The sequence below is a fragment of the Tiliqua scincoides genome, chromosome 3, assembly GCF_035046505.1.
Source record: "Tiliqua scincoides isolate rTilSci1 chromosome 3, rTilSci1.hap2, whole genome shotgun sequence".
Taxonomy (NCBI): Eukaryota; Metazoa; Chordata; class Lepidosauria; order Squamata; family Scincidae; genus Tiliqua; species Tiliqua scincoides.
In genome coordinates, this window is record NC_089823.1 from 150,128,732 (window position 1) to 150,146,818 (window position 18,087).

At 45.7% G+C, this 18,087-nt stretch overlaps 1 protein-coding gene across 1 annotated transcript in view; it reads right to left on the bottom strand.

Annotated features, from left to right (window-relative positions):
- The window catches only part of CTNNA3 (catenin alpha 3), an 808,499-nt gene that overhangs the window by 147,727 nt on the left and 642,685 nt on the right, over window positions 1-18,087 (bottom strand). Inside the window, exon 13 of the mRNA XM_066622270.1 lies at window positions 10,725-10,876. Coding sequence (XP_066478367.1) covers window positions 10,725-10,876 — 152 coding nt within the window. The remainder of the gene's footprint in view (window positions 1-10,724; window positions 10,877-18,087) is intronic.

Sequence of the window (18,087 nt, forward strand, 5' to 3'; positions counted from 1 at the left end):
CCCTCTCCCCGCCCTTCCCCCCACCCTGAAACGACTCATCCCCACCTTCCACCACCTCTCTGCCACCCGATGGTCTGGGTGACCACCGGGCAGTGGAACGTAGGCCCAGCATTGGAGCTGACCCAGCGCAGACTCACGCTGGGTTAGCTCCTGCGCTGGGCCCATGGTAATAGCTTGCAAACATGGTTATGACACATTTGCAACAGTGCACGCTGAAGGTAAGCCAATGCACACTGTTCAGGATCAGGCCCATAATCATACTGGACTGTGCTGCATGAATCTAAACTAAAGATACAACCTTTGCATTGAAAACCCAACTCAATTATTTTTAAGAAAGCAACAGTTTCAGAAGGGGTCAGTTAAAAGGGGTGAACAGATGCTCAACTCTTTTTCCCTGTCCACTTTTTGCTCTGCTCCCAATTTCCTCTCAAGTTGCTTTTCTCCCTATGGGGCTGTAAACATGTGCCTGCATGAGTATACACATTTCAAATGCTGTAGGAGGAACATTTGCATAGTGCATAGAGAACAATTTTGCAGAGTTTGCAGTTGAACACCCCCTGACCACTTCTTGAGTTGAAATTACCCTCTCTCCCAAAAATGATTTCCTCTTTCAAAAAGGCCACTCAGGATTCCAACAATTATTTGCATAAAGTGCTTAAGGCCCAAGAAGCACTGCTGCATAAGTAAACAATGGGCTCATCTAGCTTAAAATCCAAGAGAGAGAGAGAGAGAGAGAGAGAGAGAGAGAGAGATTGTTTCCTTTTCTTCACTCTGTATGCATTGCCCTGTTTGGTCCTAAGCAGCATGGCCTCCTACCACTATGTATGGAAATGATGCCTTTTGATCAATTAAACAATTAAGCATGTAGGCTGCAAAAGAAAAACAAACCTGTTCCAGTTGTTAAGAAGTGATCTGTCATTTGTATTACGCTCATTGGGGCTGTTTCTATGCTCAGCAAATAAGAGAAAGAATTACACAGATATAACTGGTTCCTATTTTTTAATTAATTTCATTGTACTGTGTAGAATCTTTATGTATCCTATTGATTTTCAGCTCTTTCTTCTTGTGTGAGTGTTGTACTCAATGCTCAATACATTGACCATGGTCTCCTTTTGGCTGGGCTGTCTAGGTTGAGAATGAGGCACTGTACTTCAGTGTTTAACATCTACATGGAAGAAAGTGCTAAGTGAGGTCAACTGGAGGTTTGGATAAGGTGCTATCAGTATGGTGATGAAACCCAACTCTTTTTCATCTAACTGAGGTGTGGCAGCAAAAAGGCTGAATCAATGCCTGGTGCACCAGGATGAGAGCAAATAAACTGAGGCTTAGGGCCCAATCCTATCCAACTTTCCAGGTCTGATGCAGCCACGCCAATAATAATAATAATAATAATAATAATAATAATAATAATAATAATAATAATAATAATAATAATAATAATAGCAGGTATTTACATACCGCCTTTCTTGGTCTTTATTCAAGACTTGAATAAGGCGGTTTACATAGGCAGGCTTATTTAAATCCCTTATTAAATAGGGATTTTTACAATTGAAAGAAGGTTCTTTCTTTCAAAAACCACTAGTTTCTGGAGGAAAAATCCATTATGGGGTACAAGCCATGATGTGTATGCGCAACCTCCTGATTTTAGGAATGGGTTAAGTCAGAATGCCAGATGTAGGGGAGAGCACCAGGACGAGGTCTCTTGTTATCTGGTGTGCTCCCTGGGGCATTTGGTGGGCCGCTGTGAGATACAGGAAGCTGGACTAGATGGGCCTATGGCCTGATCCAGTGGGGCTGTTCTTATGTTCTTATGTTCTTATGTTCACTACATTCAGGTGTTTCATTCCAATCTGGCTTCACATTCTGGCCTCCATCCTCCCACGCTCAGAGCAGATGGAATAGCTCAGCTTCAGCTTGTCAGCTGCTTCAAGGTCACACGGTGCCGGTGGCCTCGAACTGGCGACCTTGTGGATGTTATCTTCAGGCAGACAGAGGCTCTACCCTCTAGACCAGACCAGAATGGGGTGCATGCTGCATTCTGTGGTGGAAAAGTAGTCACAGAGCCCTTGTAAAGGTAAGGGAATATTTGTTCCCTTACCTCGAGGCTGCATCAGTGCTGGAAAGTTGTTAAGGATTGGGCCTTCAATCATGTCAAGATGAATGTAAGTGATTGGTTCATCCAATGCCCTATGTGGGAAAAACTGCCCTCACTCTGAATTACAGGTCCAACCTTGTTATATATGGATTTTTTATACACAGATTTGACTCAACACAAATGGCTACTGCAAATAAGAAGGAATGTATTGATCCTTGGAGAAGGGGAAAAATGCATCTCTTTAAAATCACAGTTTAAAAAATTTGCTTTTCTTACTGTTGTAGAGGGAGAGTGAGAGTCATTCAAGTGATCATTCCATTCTTCAGCTGAGCCAGGCAAAGGCAGGGGGTCCTTTGCATTTCTAATTGCTGACTACCTCTCTACAACAGTAAGAAAAGCTGTTTTTAAACTACAATTGTAAAGGGACACAATTTTTTGATTTTTTAAACTGCTTTTCACATTTTATGGTATCAGCAGGGAGTCCCAGAATCAAACCCCTGCAGACATGACCTTATTAGGAGCAATAGAGGGGCAAGAAACCTGAAAGTGGGTCTTTAAATCTATTTTTCCAAGGTCTTTTTATCCACTGATTTTTTTTATCCACTAGGGTAGGGGTGCCCAAACCCCAGAACCACTTGTAGCCCTCAAAGACTCCCAATCTGGCCCTCAGGGAGCCCCCAGTCTCCAAAGAGCCTCTAGCCCTCCGGAGACTTGCTGGAGTCTGCACTAGCATGATGCAACTGCTCTCAGCATGACAGCCAACTGTTCAACCTCTTGTGTGAGCTGTGGGACAAGGGCTCCCTCCACTGCTTGCTATTTCACATCTGTGATGCAGCAGTGGCGGCAAAGGAGACCTTGCTTTGTGCAAGGACTTTTATAGGCCTTGAGCTATTGCAAGACCTTCATTCATATAAATTCAATCTCTAATATATTCATTTATGTAAATTCATTCAAATTTGAAATGTAAAATTTTTTTTCCTGGCCCCCGACACAGTATCAGAGAGATGATGTGGCCCTCCTGCCAAAAAGTTTGGACATCCCTGCACTAGGGGTTCTGGAACAGAACCCTATCAGTTAACGAGGCATGACCTGTAGTGTCATTTGCTCTCAGTTTCATCATCGCATAGTCAAATCTCTTTGACAAATCTACAAGTTTGCAAAACTATTACTACCCCCCCCCAAGTGGGTAGTACAAAGAGATTTTCATACAAAGAGATTGTGCTGAAGCTACAGCTAATGGGAACTACAAACAGTATTAAACTGAAGCTGTAAAAATGAGCTTAAGTGGGGTCTTTTTAAGAAACCTTTTCCCACTTCTGAAACCCCCCTTTCATGCAAAAAAATAATCACTGGTGAATATCCAGCTCACCTGGCAGGTTACACTGAGACTGCAATCCTAACCACACTTTCCTGAGAGTATGCCCCATTGAACAAAATAGGACTTACTTCTGAGTAGACCTGGTTAGGATTGTGCCCTGAAATTGTAAAAGCAAAATATTAAAATGGTCACGATTCAGATTCTGAAATGTTGCTGAATTTCAAATTATACAAAGTTTTCACCAGTTTGAATTCTTTTCTAGAGATATCATGAAAGGTAACATCTTTAGAGCCAATTTGGATTTCACATTATTAGTATGAACAGGAAATGCAAGAATTGCACTGAATTCAATTATTCACCTGTATTATTTGCCAATATAGGTGGAACCTCTGTATCTGCAGATACCAGAATCCAGTTTTAAAGTCCCTTAAACACAAGAAAAGCAGGCAAAATTGGGTTTCCTACTTTTGCATGGTCAAACTGTGCCATTTCTAAGCTTCTTTTGCTATTTTTTGTGATGCATTCTGGGTTGAGGATGGGAGGAGCAAAGAACCTCTGTGTGACCCGGAAGTGGGTCTTTGAGTCCTGAAAATAACCATAGAGGCTTGGAAATGGTGTAGTTTAGCTGCACTAATGTAGTAAACCTGATTTTGGTTTGCTTTTTTGTGTTTAAAGAGCTGTAAAATCGAACCTAGGTATCCACCGGCATCTCTGGTGAGTCAAATCCATGGATGCCAGATCCACAGATGCCAAGGTCCTGCTATAATGCAATGTGCAAATTAATTATATATTGATCTTACCCATAGTTTGTTCTATGTTTTGAAGTGACATTTTGAGAGATACTACTCTAGCCATATGAAAAATCTATGTGCCAATGAGTTGTACATCAGTACAAATAATAACATTAACATGAATACGTCTACCTTCAATATATTGCTCTAACAATATATGTAAATTGAAGGCTGTAACAAAACATAATGTAGAAAATGTGGCAATGGGAAAAAATCAAGTAGGGAAGGCTTCAAGGCTCTCTGGCACTTACACAGAATTGACACACAATTTTATAATTTTAAACCAGTCATCTGGTTTGGGTTTATTTCGCTCACTTCAGTGGACTGGTTGGAAGGACAATAATGGAGTCTGCAATAGGAGAGATGTTATCCAGCAGTTCATTCAGCATTTCACAACCATTTCAACAATGCATCACAGTACTTGCTTATGATCTTCTCTCCAATGCCCTACAATGTTACAGCATTTCAAGGACTGCTTACACTTTGAACTTCACCACTGACAATGTGAGCGAACAATGGAATTTGGCAGAAGGGTGTTTTCAGCAGTTAAGACCTCTCTTCACAGGAAAAAAAAATCCCAGACTAATTAGGTGGTTGAAATTGTTCCTGCGGAGCTGCTGTGGAGAGATTCTCCTTTTCATTTCATTTTGAAAAGAATCCCATGAATTGGTGTCCTTGTTCATTTACATCACCCAGTTATATTTTGATCAAGGATTTCTTTGCTCACATTGGTTCTGAGATCCTGTGTAATCAGAAACCCAGTGTGTCTGGCAGATAATCAATGTGTCCCAGCAGCTGGCTGGAAAGCATGTTAATTTCTTCACCTTGGCTGCTGTGAATAGTGCAGATGCCCAAATAACAGTCAGATTTACCAAAGCTTCTTATAGGCAGATTGAAATAAGCCTGGCATGGATTGGACAGGATCTCATTAGCGATGTAAATGTGTCTCCCCTTTCAAAACACAGGTCATTTTTCCCAAGGCAGTGTTCAGAATCACATTGTTTTGAGTTCACGTATATGGGAATTGGGGTAAGGAGAGGACAGCATGATTTTTTATATTCTGCTAAACCTCAACAAGCCTCAGAAAGTCATCTCTGCATGATGAAGTTCAAGAATGGACAGATTCAGACATCCTATTTTATCATTTAACCTTTTCAAGTGTTTGTGTTGCTAGTGCCAAGCATTTGAATACAGATAACGCAGAGGCTGGAATCAGCACCAAACTTGGATAGCAGCCTAGGACCAGTGGATATTACAGGGTCCACCAACCTGAACTGGAAGTCACTGTGATCCCTAATCCATTTTCCCTCCTGCTTTCCTAGCTTGTATTGGCAACCTTCAGTCTCGAAAGACTATGGTATCATGCTCTGAAAGGTGGTTCTGGCACAGTGTCTAGTGTGGCTGAAAAGGCCAATCCGGGAGTGACAATCCCTTCCACACTGGGAGCAAGTGCAGTCTGTCCCTGGTCTGTCTCCCTGGCTAAGGGCCTTCCTTCTTTGCCTCTTTGCCTCAGACTGCTGGCAAAGTGTCTCTTCAAACTGGGAAAGGCCATGCTGCACAGCCTGCCTCCAAGCGGACCGCTCAGAGGCCAGGGTTTCTCACTTGTTGAGGTCCGTCCCTAAGGCCTTCAGATCCCTCTTGCAGATGTCCTTGTATCGCAGCTGTGGTCTACCTGTAGGGCGCTTTCCTTGCACGAGTTCTCCATAGAGGAGATCCTTTGGGATCCGGCCATCATCCATTCTCACGACATGACCGAGCCAACGCAGGCGTCTCTGTTTCAGCAGTGCATACATGCTAGGGATTCCAGCACGTTCCAGGACTGTGTTGTTAGGAACTTTGTCCTGCCAGGTGATGCCGAGAATGCGCCGGAGGCAGCGCATGTGGAAAGCGTTCAGTTTCCTCTCCCGTTGTGAGCGGAGAGTCCATGACTCGCTGTAGTACAGAAGTGTACTCAGGACGCAAGCTCTGTAGACCTGGATCTTGGTATGTTCTGTCAGCTTCTTGTTGGACCAGACTCTCTTTGTGAGTCTGGAAAACGTGGTAGCTGCTTTACCGATGTGTTTGTTTAGCTCAGTATCGAGAGAAAGAGTGTCGGAGATCATTGAGACAAGGTACACAAAGTCATGGACAACCTCCAGTTCATGCGCAGAGATTGTAATGCAGGGAGGTGAGTCCACATCCTGAACCATGACCTGTGTTTTCTTTAGGCTGATCGTCAGTCCAAAATCTTGGCAGGCCTTGCTAAAATGATCCATGAGCTGCTGGAGATCTTTGGCAGAGTGGGTAGAGACAGCTGCATCGTCGGCAAAGAGGAAGTCACATAGACATTTCAGCTGGACTTTGGACTTTGCTCTCAGTCTGGAGAGGTTGAAGAGCTTTCCATCTGATCTGGTCCGGAGATAGATGCCTTCTGTTGCAGTTCCAAAGGCATGCTTCAGCAGGACAGCAAAGAAAATCCCAAACAAGGTTGGTGCAAGAACACAGCCCTGCTTCATGCCGCTTCGGATGTCAAAGGGGTCTGATGTGGAGCCATCGAAGACAACAGTGCCCTTCATGTCCTTGTGGAAGGATCTGATGATGCTGAGGAGCCTGGGTGGACATCCAATCTTGAGGAGAATCTTGAAGAGGCCATCCCTGCTGACCAGGTCGAAGGCTTTCGTGAGATCTATGAAGGCTATAAAGAGTGGCTGTCGTTGTTCCCTGCATATCTCCTGCAGTTGTCTAAGGGAGAATACCATATCAGTGGTGGACCCGTTGGCTCGGAATCCGCACTGTGATTCTGGATAAACACTCTCTGCAAGAACCTGGAGCCTCTTTAGTGCAACTCGGGCAAACAACTTTCCTACAACGCTAAGGAGAGAGATGCCACGGTAGTTGTTGCAGTCACCCGTCACCTTTGTTCTTGTACAGCGTGATGATGTTTGCATCCCTCATGTCTTGAGGTACTTCACCTTCTCTCCAGCAGAGACAGAGGATTTCATGCAGTTCAGTAGTGATGGTCTCTTTGCAGCACTTTAGGACTTCAGCAGGGATGCTGTCTTTTCCAGGTGCCTTGCTGAAGGCAAGGGAGTCCAGGGCCACGTGAAGTTCTTCTAGGGTTGGTTCACTGTCAAGCTCCTCCAGCAAAGGCAGGCACTCAATGTTGTTCAGCGCTTCTTCGGTAACTACATTTTCTCTGGAATATAGCTCAGAGTAGTGCTGCACCCAGCGTTCCATCTGCTGCGCCCGGTCCTGGATGACCTCGCCTGTGGCAGACTTCAGAGGGGCAATTTTCTTCTGTGTTGGACCTAGGGCCTGCTTGATGCCGTCATACATCCCCTTGATGTTGCCTGTGTCAGCTGCTACCTGTATCTGGGAGCAGAGCTGAAGCCAGTAGTCGTTAGCACATCTCCTGGCAGTCTGCTGGACTTTGCTGCGAGCAGCTCGGAGGACCTGCAGGTTGCGCTCACTGGGACAGGCCTTGTCTGCTGCTTGAGCTCTCCTCTTTTCCTCAATGACTGGAGTCAACTCCTCAGAGTGGGCTTCAAACCAGTCTGCCGTCTTGTTGGTCTTCTTGCCAAATATGGACAAGGCGGTGTTGTAAACGGCATTCTTGAAATGTTCCCATCTGTTGGATGCGTTTGCATCGACCAGGCCTGGAAGAGATTCCTCAAGCGCTCGTGCAAATTCCTCCACTTTTCTCTGATCCCGGGTCTTGCTGGTATCAATGCGAGGTCTTCCTTCCTTTTTCGTGTGATACAGTCGCTTTGTTTGCAGTTTCACTCTGCTGCACACCAGGGAGTGGTCAGTGTCACAGGCAGCACTCTGATAGCTGCGTGTGATCTTGGTGCTGGGAAGGCTGGAGCGTCTGGTGAGAATCAGGTCGAGCTGGTGCCAGTGCTTTGATCTTGGGTGTCTCCAAGAGACTCTATGTTGGGGCTTCGTGTTGAAGAACGTATTGCTGACACAGAGACCATGATGACAGCAAAACTCTAGCAGGCGTTGGCCATTCTCGTTCATCTTCCCAATGCCGAACTGACCTAAGCAAGTGGGCCACGAACTGTTGTCAGCACCAACTCTAGCACTGAAATTGCCGAGGATGAACAATGGCTCTTTTATGGGGATCTTCTTGATAGTGGTGGCCAGGTCATCATAGAATTTGTCTTTGGCTTCTACTGGAGACGACAAAGTCGGTGCATATGCACTGATGAGAGTGACAGGTCCTGCTGATGACTGAAGCTGCAGGGACAAAATTCTTTCACTTCCCACAGTAGGTGGGATGATGGACTTCAGCAGGGAATTTCTGACTGCAAAGCCAACACCATGTTCCCTGGTTTCGTTTGGTGGTTTTCCCTGCCAGAAAAATGAGAAATTTCTCTCCTTGACAGATCCAGAATCTGGCAGCCTCGTCTCTTGAAGGGCGACGATGTCCATCTGCAGTCTGCTCAGCTCCATGCCGATGACAGTTGTTTTGCGTGTGTCGTCTATTTCTTGCAGGTCATCAGAGAAGCCAGGTGTCATTGTCCTAACGTTCCAGGTGCCCAGCTTTAGGGCAGGAGTTTTCTGTTTTCTGTTGCATGGTGCAGAGTTGTCGATCCGCTTGTTGGTTTTCACCCTAAACCCCACGCACCCCGTGAGGTTAACGGACTGTGGCGAGGCAGCACCTTACTGGCTGGGGACTGCCCAGCTTAAGGCGGGTGGTAGCTGCCCAATGAGATGCAATGATCTCTCCCACCGTCGGAAGCAGCCCCTGGCATCACGCTCTACGCCAATCGAGCGGAGACTTATAACCGGTAAACTGCTGCTTCCCGTGTTGTGCCGACGCCGTATGGCGAAGTTGGAGTGTCCTCTCCAGTGCGCGAAGCCTGGGTAAAGAAGGTATGGAGGATAGGCTGTTACCCATGCAGCAAATCCCCCCTCTCCACGTTGCTGGAATGGTCCAATGGAAAGGCAGAAGCCAATACGGTTGGTTCCAGCGGTGTCGCAGGAGTTGCCAGAACGTGACTGTGTTCAGCCACGAACTGCCTCAGGGACTCTGGCTCCGGATTTTGCCTCGAGGTTGACTCCTGAAGCCTTTTCCACAACTGGATGTAGCCACAAGGCAGTGGAGGTTTGGGATCAGAGTTTTCCTTCTCCTAGATGAGCTGCCTTCCCCCCTCCCACCCCGCACCTTCCGTTTCACTCACACATCTCTCTTTCCAATGTCCAGGAACCCACAATGCCCTTCCCCCCCCTGCATCTTCCGTTTCACTCACACATCTCTCTTTCCAATGTCCAGGTACCCACAATGCCCTTCCCCCCCGCACCTTTCTTGCGGGGTGCGGGGGGGGGAAGGGCTTTCCTAGCACTCCATAGCAAAGATGGAAGGGAACCACTTTGAAGGAGGGGCAGTTCCCCTATCCACAGTATATCAGTGCTCATGAGCATTTGAGAAACAGAACTTGTCTTTTTGCTCATGAGAGATAAGAAAGTCAACATCCCTTTGAAGTTTTGACTCCCTGCAATTGCTCAATAAGTTCAGACTTTCTTCCCAGATTATGTAATGAACATATTGATACTGTAGCAAAAAGTTCACTCTGCATAATTTGCATGTATTATGTGAGGGTGACAAATGTGGAAGAAGGCTGCCATTTAACACAATCATGACATTTTAATGGGGGAGAGAGAAGTCTATTTTTCTGAAGGATTTTTATAAGCCTAAAGAATATGGCGTTCGTAATGATAATCCCAATCTTATAATGCACCAGGAAATGAAGTGGCCTGCTCTTCTCAGCTGTGTCAGTAAAATGGCATGCAACCAAGTTTGTTCTTCAGCAAGAGGTATATTAGAGAGGATCACACAGGGTCTGCCCAGCCAGACCCAGGGTCTGCATCAGCATGGCAAATTCCAGGTGCCCTTCATCCTGAGTCTGCCACTGCCTCCCTCTAGCCTGCCATGGTGTAAGCCACACTGAGTCACTTCCTGGTTGCTAAAAAAAATGGAAAGCAGATCATCTCCTTGCTTTCGGTATTCCATCACACAGTTTTCACAAACCAGGAAGTGTAGGGCTTCCAGTGTTATGTAAAGGGACTGCGCAAGCAAAGGAGCTGCTTCATTCATGCAGTCTTTTTAAATAAAACCAACAGTCTCTACTTTCTGATCTGCAAAAATTGTACAATGGAGCACAGGGGCTTGTTTTTAGCATGCCATGGCAAATGCACCACAGGAGGACCCTGAAATCATGGTAATATGACAGCTTGGATATTGAAGTAACTCAAAGCCCCATGCAGTACAAATTCTTCCCATACCAACAGGGTAGCATGAGAGGCCCTAGCTGTATGGGAGATGCCCATGCAATACCTCCTCTGTTTCGAAGGAGTAGGTCTGAATTTCTGATCCAGTTTTTTCTGTGAGCAAATTTAAACAACAGGCTTAGGGTATGGATCGTTTTATTGCTGAATTTGGTACCTCTTTATTTTCAACCCTCACTTGTAAAAATGCTGCACAGCAAAGTTGTTCACAAAGTGATAACTGGTGAAGAATGAAGGACTCAAGACTTACCCGAATCATCATAACGGAACATCTGATGTCATGAATGGTGTCATAGACCTTCTTAGAGATGTCAACAAACTGATTGTCATCAAACAGGTGAATTGCATTGTGGCTTAAATGTTCCAGAGCAGTGTTGACTTGAGTAACAAACTCTGGAATCACTGTCATAATAAAAGGAAAAAAAAGTGACGATTATAGAAAGCACTTCAATCATTACTTTGGTTTTACAAAATCACGTTTCTGGTTTATGAAACATGTCTGAAGACTCAACTGGGAGAAAGAAAAACAGAGGGAAGGGAGATAGAACACAAACAGCTATGGATATACCATTCCTTTAGTTCTCATGAAAACCTGTCAGTGGTGAACAAAACGCTGACTTACAAGAGAACCTATTGCACTGTAGGCAGTGGAAATCTACCTGAAATTGATTTTGGCTCCCAGCTCATGTCTGAATCAGCCCTCAGTGTAGTAGGTCTAAGAAAGGAATGAATGTACAGATACCAACAAGAACAAATGGCAAGACCGGAAAGAAAGACTGGAAACAAGGGGCTGGGAAGATTGGAAACAGGGAGAAAGAGAGAGGTGAGAGAGGCTGTTCAATGGTGAAGATCCCAACCCAGTCCCTGCAGTTTGACCCAAAGTATGTTTAAAATGAGGTTCATGGAAACCAGTAGAAGTTACTTCCAGGAAGATATAAGGACTGTGGCATTATATAGTGGGACCCCTCTTGCTCACAAAGTGAGGGTGCATCCAGAAAGTCAAATTCTATGTGAAACAGCACCAGAGGAGACATTGCTACCTTTCCAGGACAGGAAAGTGGTGCTGATTGGCCCCACATTATCCGTTGCTCCCATTGGCTAGAATAGCTGTCAATCACTCTGGGAAAAGAACACTAATGAATCAACACTAAAGGAAGCAGTGTAGTGTTTGTATATGTGTCTGTAAATAAATTTGTTAGTCTTTAAGGTGCCACAAGACTCTATTCCAGTGTTTCTCAAACTGTGGGTAGGGACCCAACTAGGTGGGTCATGAGCCAATTTCAGGTGGGTCCCCAATCATTTCAATATTTTATTTTTAATATATTAGACTTGATGCTATTATGGTATGTGACAGCATTTGGGGAAATGTTACAGAACTGTATTTTTAACAAGCTACTATGTATATTCTTTTAACAATGATAGTAAGTGGGACCTACTCCTGGGTAAATGTGGGTATGATTGCAGCCTAAAATTGTTACAAAATTTTCCTGCTTGATGATTTTCCTGGTCATGACATAACTTCTGATGGGTCCTGACAGATTCTTATTCTAAAAAGTGGGTCCTGGTGCTAAATGTGTGAGAACCACTGCTCTATTCTTCAGTTAAGTTCAGTGGAAGTTTCACCTTAATGTGAAGTGCTGGATTAATTTTGATTCCTCTTCTCATTTATTTATTTACAATATTTGTACCCTATGCCTCTGCCAGCAAGCCTTTCAGTGAGACTTACAGTCAATTAGCAGGACAATCATTGCAATAGAAAAGGTATGTGTGGGGAAACAGGCATGCCTTGCCTCACAGGTTTCTTTGTTCTCCTTTTCCTCACCTCAGGGCAGCTGGTGGTCCAGTGTTGTATGGTTTGGTTCACAAAATCAGTTGCATTGTTCCCCAATGGTAATGTATGTCTCTTCAATGAATTTATCATTGCTGAACAATGCTGCCAAACGTGTGGCCCCAGACTGCCAAAAAACAGGCATTGCTATTGCCTTTCTTAAGTTGTCATGACCCAAACCAGCAGCTGCAGACCTCCGCAGCCCTGCACCTGGGACAAAGCTCCATGATGGTGCCCCCCATGGGCTATCACCACTACCCCCGCACAGAAACCCACCCCCTTACTCACCAGAGGCTCACGGAACCTCGCACGACCTCCTCCCACACCAGAGAAACCTCTGTAAGGTTCCCCTGTGCTATAAATTGTGCTTCCGGCAAACTGGAAGTACAGTTTCCACACACCCCCCCCCCCGTTGAGAGCCTCAGAGAGGCTTCCGCAGGGTCCTAGTGGCCGGTGCCTGGGGCATTTGCCCCAGGGAGGTCTATGGCAGGCACGCAACTGCAAACCAGGTATATCATCTTTTCTCATGATGAGGCTTTCTCATAAAAGCTATGTGAGTGAAGACATATGTTCTGACTGAAAAATAAGAAAGTAAGCAAACCTTTGACATAGAAGCTCAGGCATGAGCTGCTTTTTTGCAGTTGCAAGAATCCTGTTTACCCACAACTTATGAGGTGTTCTGTCTGTTGCATTGTAGAGTTTTTGCATTATATCTAGGGCATTCCTTGATCTGTAAAAGAAGGACTGAGGAGAAGCTTATTGTAATGCAAGAATTCCTGACTGAACAGCTTTCAACCTTCTGAAGACTTCAGGGGAAAGTACTTGAGAGCTCTCTAAAAATCTGAAACAGGGTCTTTAGTAAAAGATCAGGCAGGTTAGTTAGCTAGAGAAAGATTAATTTATTATAATCATAACAGCCGGTATTGCATTTCATAGAAAGTGCCTCATACTAAGTCAGACCATTCACCCTCTAGTTCAGAACCTTCAGCAATCTGGCAGTATTTCTCCAGGGCTTTTGAGAGGAGTCTTTGCCCTATCTGGAGATGTAAAGGATTAAACTTAGGACCTTCTGCATATAAAGCATATGGACTACCAATGAACAACAGCCCTTCCCTAAATTAATATACTGTATTTTTTAGGCTTGAGTTAAGCACTATAGGATAGGTACACACTATTGGATAATACAAGAGGGAGAGAGAGAGAGAGAGAGAGAGAGAGATTTATAAACTGTGGTTTATAAACTGATTAGACAATAATATGGAACAGTCATTATTACTGATTAGTAGCAAAGTTAATCCTGACAACACAATTCAAGGAGAAAAATGCCCTGATTCCTAGTTTTCATCAAAACTCAATAAAAGAAACTGGCACTCCAAGGAGACTTTTCTTCTCAAGTAGATGCTCCTCCTACCAAAGTAGCAAATTCATATGACTGCTTTGAACATGTTGGGATTTGGTTTGGTTCATATGGTGATAAGAAGCCTAGGCTAGTACAGGAGTAAAGGCAGAAATCCTATGCCAGTTTACATAGCAGTAAATTCCACTTCGGATGTCAAAAGGGTCTGATGTGGAGCCATCGAAGACAACAACGTGCTGGAATCCCTAGCAAGTATTCACTGCTGAAACAGAGACGCCTGCGTTGGCTCGGTCATGTCGTGAGAATGGATGATGGCCAGATCCCAAAGGATCTCCTCTATGGAGAACTCGTGCAAGGAAAGCGCCCTACAGGTAGACCACAGCTGCGATACAAGGACATCTGCAAGAGGGATCTGAAGGCCTTAGGGATGGACCTCAACAAGTGGGAAACCCTGGCCTCTGAGCGGTCCGCTTGGAGGCAGGCTGTGCAGCATGGCCTTTCCCAGTTTGAAGAGACACTTTGCCAGCAGTCTGAGGCAAAGAAGGAAGGCCCATAGCCAGGGAGACAGACCAGGGACAGACTGCACTTTCTCCCGGTGTGGAAGGGATTGTCACTCCCGGATTGGCCTTTTCAGCCACACTAGACGCTGTGCCAGAACCATCTTTCAGAGCGCGATACCATAGTCTTTCGAGACTGAAGGTTGCCAATACAAAAAAAAAAAAAATTCCACTATTTCAGTGGAATGTTAATCTGAGTAAACATATTTATTTGTAGGTTGGACAAGAATTTGAACTGGAAAGTGCCAGCTTCTTCTTCATCATGCTGGTTGATAAATTTAGAGGAGTACAGGACGGGAGACCTTCAGATCTGCTTGTGCAACATAAGAGCATCTCCTCCTTCCCAATACACTTTTTTTAAGGATCAAACTGTAAATACTCAAAGGTCTTTATATCTTCTTTCCTAATAATAAATTTATGAAATACAGCATGTGATCAGGTAAATAAAATAGGACAGAGAGAAAAATAGAATGCCATTCAATATCTCAGATAGTGTACTGAATTTGTAATACAGAAAAAAGAAAAATTCCAATATCATAGGACTGACATATTTAGCTTGACAAGACAGTTGCACCCTCAGATCTCTAACAGTACCAGCTGGCCCTAATGCATTTTAAACTTCAGCAGATGAACTGATAATATATTAAGTATGCTAAGGAGCCAAAGATATATTTTGATTTTGAATGTTGGTGAACTAATGTTGCTTATCTTAAACCTCCATGTTCCAATTTCCAGTGCTATCTATAATTGAAGTACTAACACGAAGGTTTTTGATGGCTGTTTTTGATTTGTGTTACATACTTTGAAAATAGATGCTGTCTGTATGCAAGCTAGGCAAGGCAACAGTGTGTCTGTTCCTGGCCACATGATTTCCAAAAGAGAATTCAGATTGATGTGGATGTTTTGGTTCTGAAAATGACTTCCCGTTAGAAGTGACAGATGGGGTGACAGATGGAGCATCTGGGCGAGGAGAAGGCAAGGAGATCTCTGAGTTTTGGAGAAGGAGAGGAGGAGGAGCAGGAGGAGGAGGAGGTAAGTGTACTCATTCTAACTCCCTGTCTTTCTAACTCCCTGTCTTCTAACCTTAACCTTACCTTTAAAGCAACCTTAAATCAAAATTGAAAGTTAGCACCTAAGGGAGGTACATAGGGCTACTCTGAGCAGGAGCAGAGTCCTACTCGTGAGTAAGAGCAGCGTCCTACTCGTGAGTAAGTGCCCAAGGGTCAGGCATTTAAATCAAAATTGAAAGTTAGCTGCACCTAAGGTAGCACTTAATCGAAGGAAGGGAGGAGGATAAAGTGAAAAGCAGGTTTTCTACTTGTTTAAATTAAACCTATACTTAACCCAGGTTAAACCTAATCTAAGTTAGAACATAACCTAAACAGGTCAGTAAATTGGGACACAGGATCTAGAGAGCAATAAATAATTAAACAAACCCAAATAAAAACTAGCTTGAGGTTACAAAAACAGTCCAGCCTAAGAGAACAGAACTAGGAGGGAAAGGACCTAGGAAGGGCCAATTCCCAACCCATTAAGAGCCCCAGTAGGCTAATCCAAGCAGTCCATTCAGGAGCCTGCAGAGTAGGTCACGCCCATCAGCAGCCATTTGCCTTCCTGAGCTTTTGTAAACTCACCTGGGAAGGCCAGCCCCCTTTCAATCAGGAAGGAAGGAGGGGGGAGGAGCCAGCCAGGAGTAGAAAGCTAGGCAGGCCATCGCGTGAGGCTCTCTGCAGACGCGTGTGGCCTCTGGGACACCAAGTGCCTCTGGGAACTAAGTGCCAGGTAAGGCACAAGAGTTTAGCATCTGGGCGAGTTCAGCAGCAGGGCGAGGAGGCCAGGGCCCCATACACTGCCCTTCCTCTTCCCTTGAGAAGAGGGCTGCTATCCAGTGTACGGTTTTTTAAAGGACCCCTAAATAAAACAACAACAACAACAAAAAAGCTATGCAGTCAGACAGCCAGCAGCAGGGTGGGGGCTATCCAGTGTTCTGCATCGAGTGCCACATGTATGATTATATGCCTCTGGGGCATAAGTCATGGGTGTGTCCTCGCTGCAAGGAGCTCCAGGCTCTCAGGGAACGCGTCCGCTCCCTTGAAGCCTTGGTGGCCGACCTGGAGAAGCGCAGGCAGCCAGAGGAGGACCGTGGGGAGACTTCCGGGGACGATCAGGCTTCGTCCCAACCTCAGGCGTGCAGCTCCTCGGCTGCCCGGGTGGGAAGTCTCGGGACTGGAGGACGTCATCCTGGAGAGGAGGGAAACAATCCCCTAGGGGGGATCCCTTCTCCAGGGGATGGGCCCGTATCCGGGCGCACTCGGGATACTCCTCGGCGGGAGGGGGGTCGGGGGCTTCTTGTAGTGGGGGATTCGATTATTAGAAACATAGAGAGGGGGGTTTGCGACGGATGTGAGGACCGCATGGTGACTTGCCTGCCTGGTGCGAAGGTTGCGGACATCACTTCTCGTCTAGACAGGCTGGTAGACAGTGCTGGGGGAGAGGTAGCGGCTGTGGTGCATGTCGGCACCAACGATGTGGGCAAGTGTAGCTGGGAGGTCCTGGAGGCCAAATTTAGGCTTTTAGGCAGGAAGCTGAAAGCCAGGACCTCAAAGGTAGCGTTCTCTGAAGTGCTACCTGTTCCACGCGCAGGGCCAGCTAGGCAGGCGGAGATCAGGGGTCTCAATGCGTGGATGAGACGGTGGTGTAGGGAGGAGGGGTTTAGATTCGTTAGGCACTGGGGAACGTTTTGGGACAAGCGGGGCCTGTACAAGAGGGACGGGCTCCATTTGAACCAGAATGGAACCAGACTGCTGGCGCATAACATTAAAAAGGTGGCAGAGCAGCTTTTAAACTGATCCCTGGGGGAAGGCCGACAGGAGCCGAGGGGCATCCGGTTCGGGACTCCTCATCCCTATGGGACGAGGATGGGGAGGTTAGAGAACAACAAGACAAAGGCAGGGTAGGAGAAGAAATTGGGAAAGTTAGGGAGATGGGATGTGATAGACGGTTTGGCACAATGAGAGGATGCGGGGACAAAGGAGCGAATAAGCAGCCCATCCTGGGGCATTCCGTGTATAAATGCTTTTATGTGAATGCCCGAAGTCTACGAGCAAAGGTGGGAGAACTGGAATGTCTGGTGACAAGGGAAAATATTGACATCGTGGGCATAACGGAAACCTGGTGGAATGCGGAGAATCAGTGGGATACCGCAATCCCGGGCTATAAACTCTACAGGAGGGACAGGCAGGGGCGTGTTGGAGGTGGGGTGGCCCTTTATGTTAAGGAAGGGATAGAATCCAGCAAAGTAGAGATTGAAGGTGGGTCCGACTCCACCGTAGAATCTCTGTGGGTTAAATTACCAGGCTTGTGCAGCAATGTAATACTGGGGGTGTGCTATCGTCCTCCAGACCAGAAATCTGATGGGGACCTTGAAATGAGGAAACAGATCAGGGAGGTGACAAGGAAGGACAGGGTTGTAATCATGGGGGACTTCAATTATCCTCATATTGACTGGGTCAATTTGTGTTCTGGTCACGATAAGGAAACCGGATTTCTTGACGTGCTGAATGACTGTGGCTTAGATCAGCTAGTCACGGAGCCCACCAGAGGACAGGTGACTCTGGATTTAATTTTGTGCGGTACGCAGGACCTGGTTAGAGATGTAAACGTTACTGAGCCATTGGGGAACAGTGATCATGCTGCGATCCGTTTTGACGTGCACGTTGGGGGAAGAATACCAGGCAAATCTCTAACAAAAACCCTTGACTTCCGACGGGCGGACTTCCCTCAAATGAGGAGGCTGGTTAGAAGGAGGTTGAAAGGGAGGGTAAAAAGAGTCCAGTCTCTCCAGAATGCATGGAGGCTGCTTAAAACAACA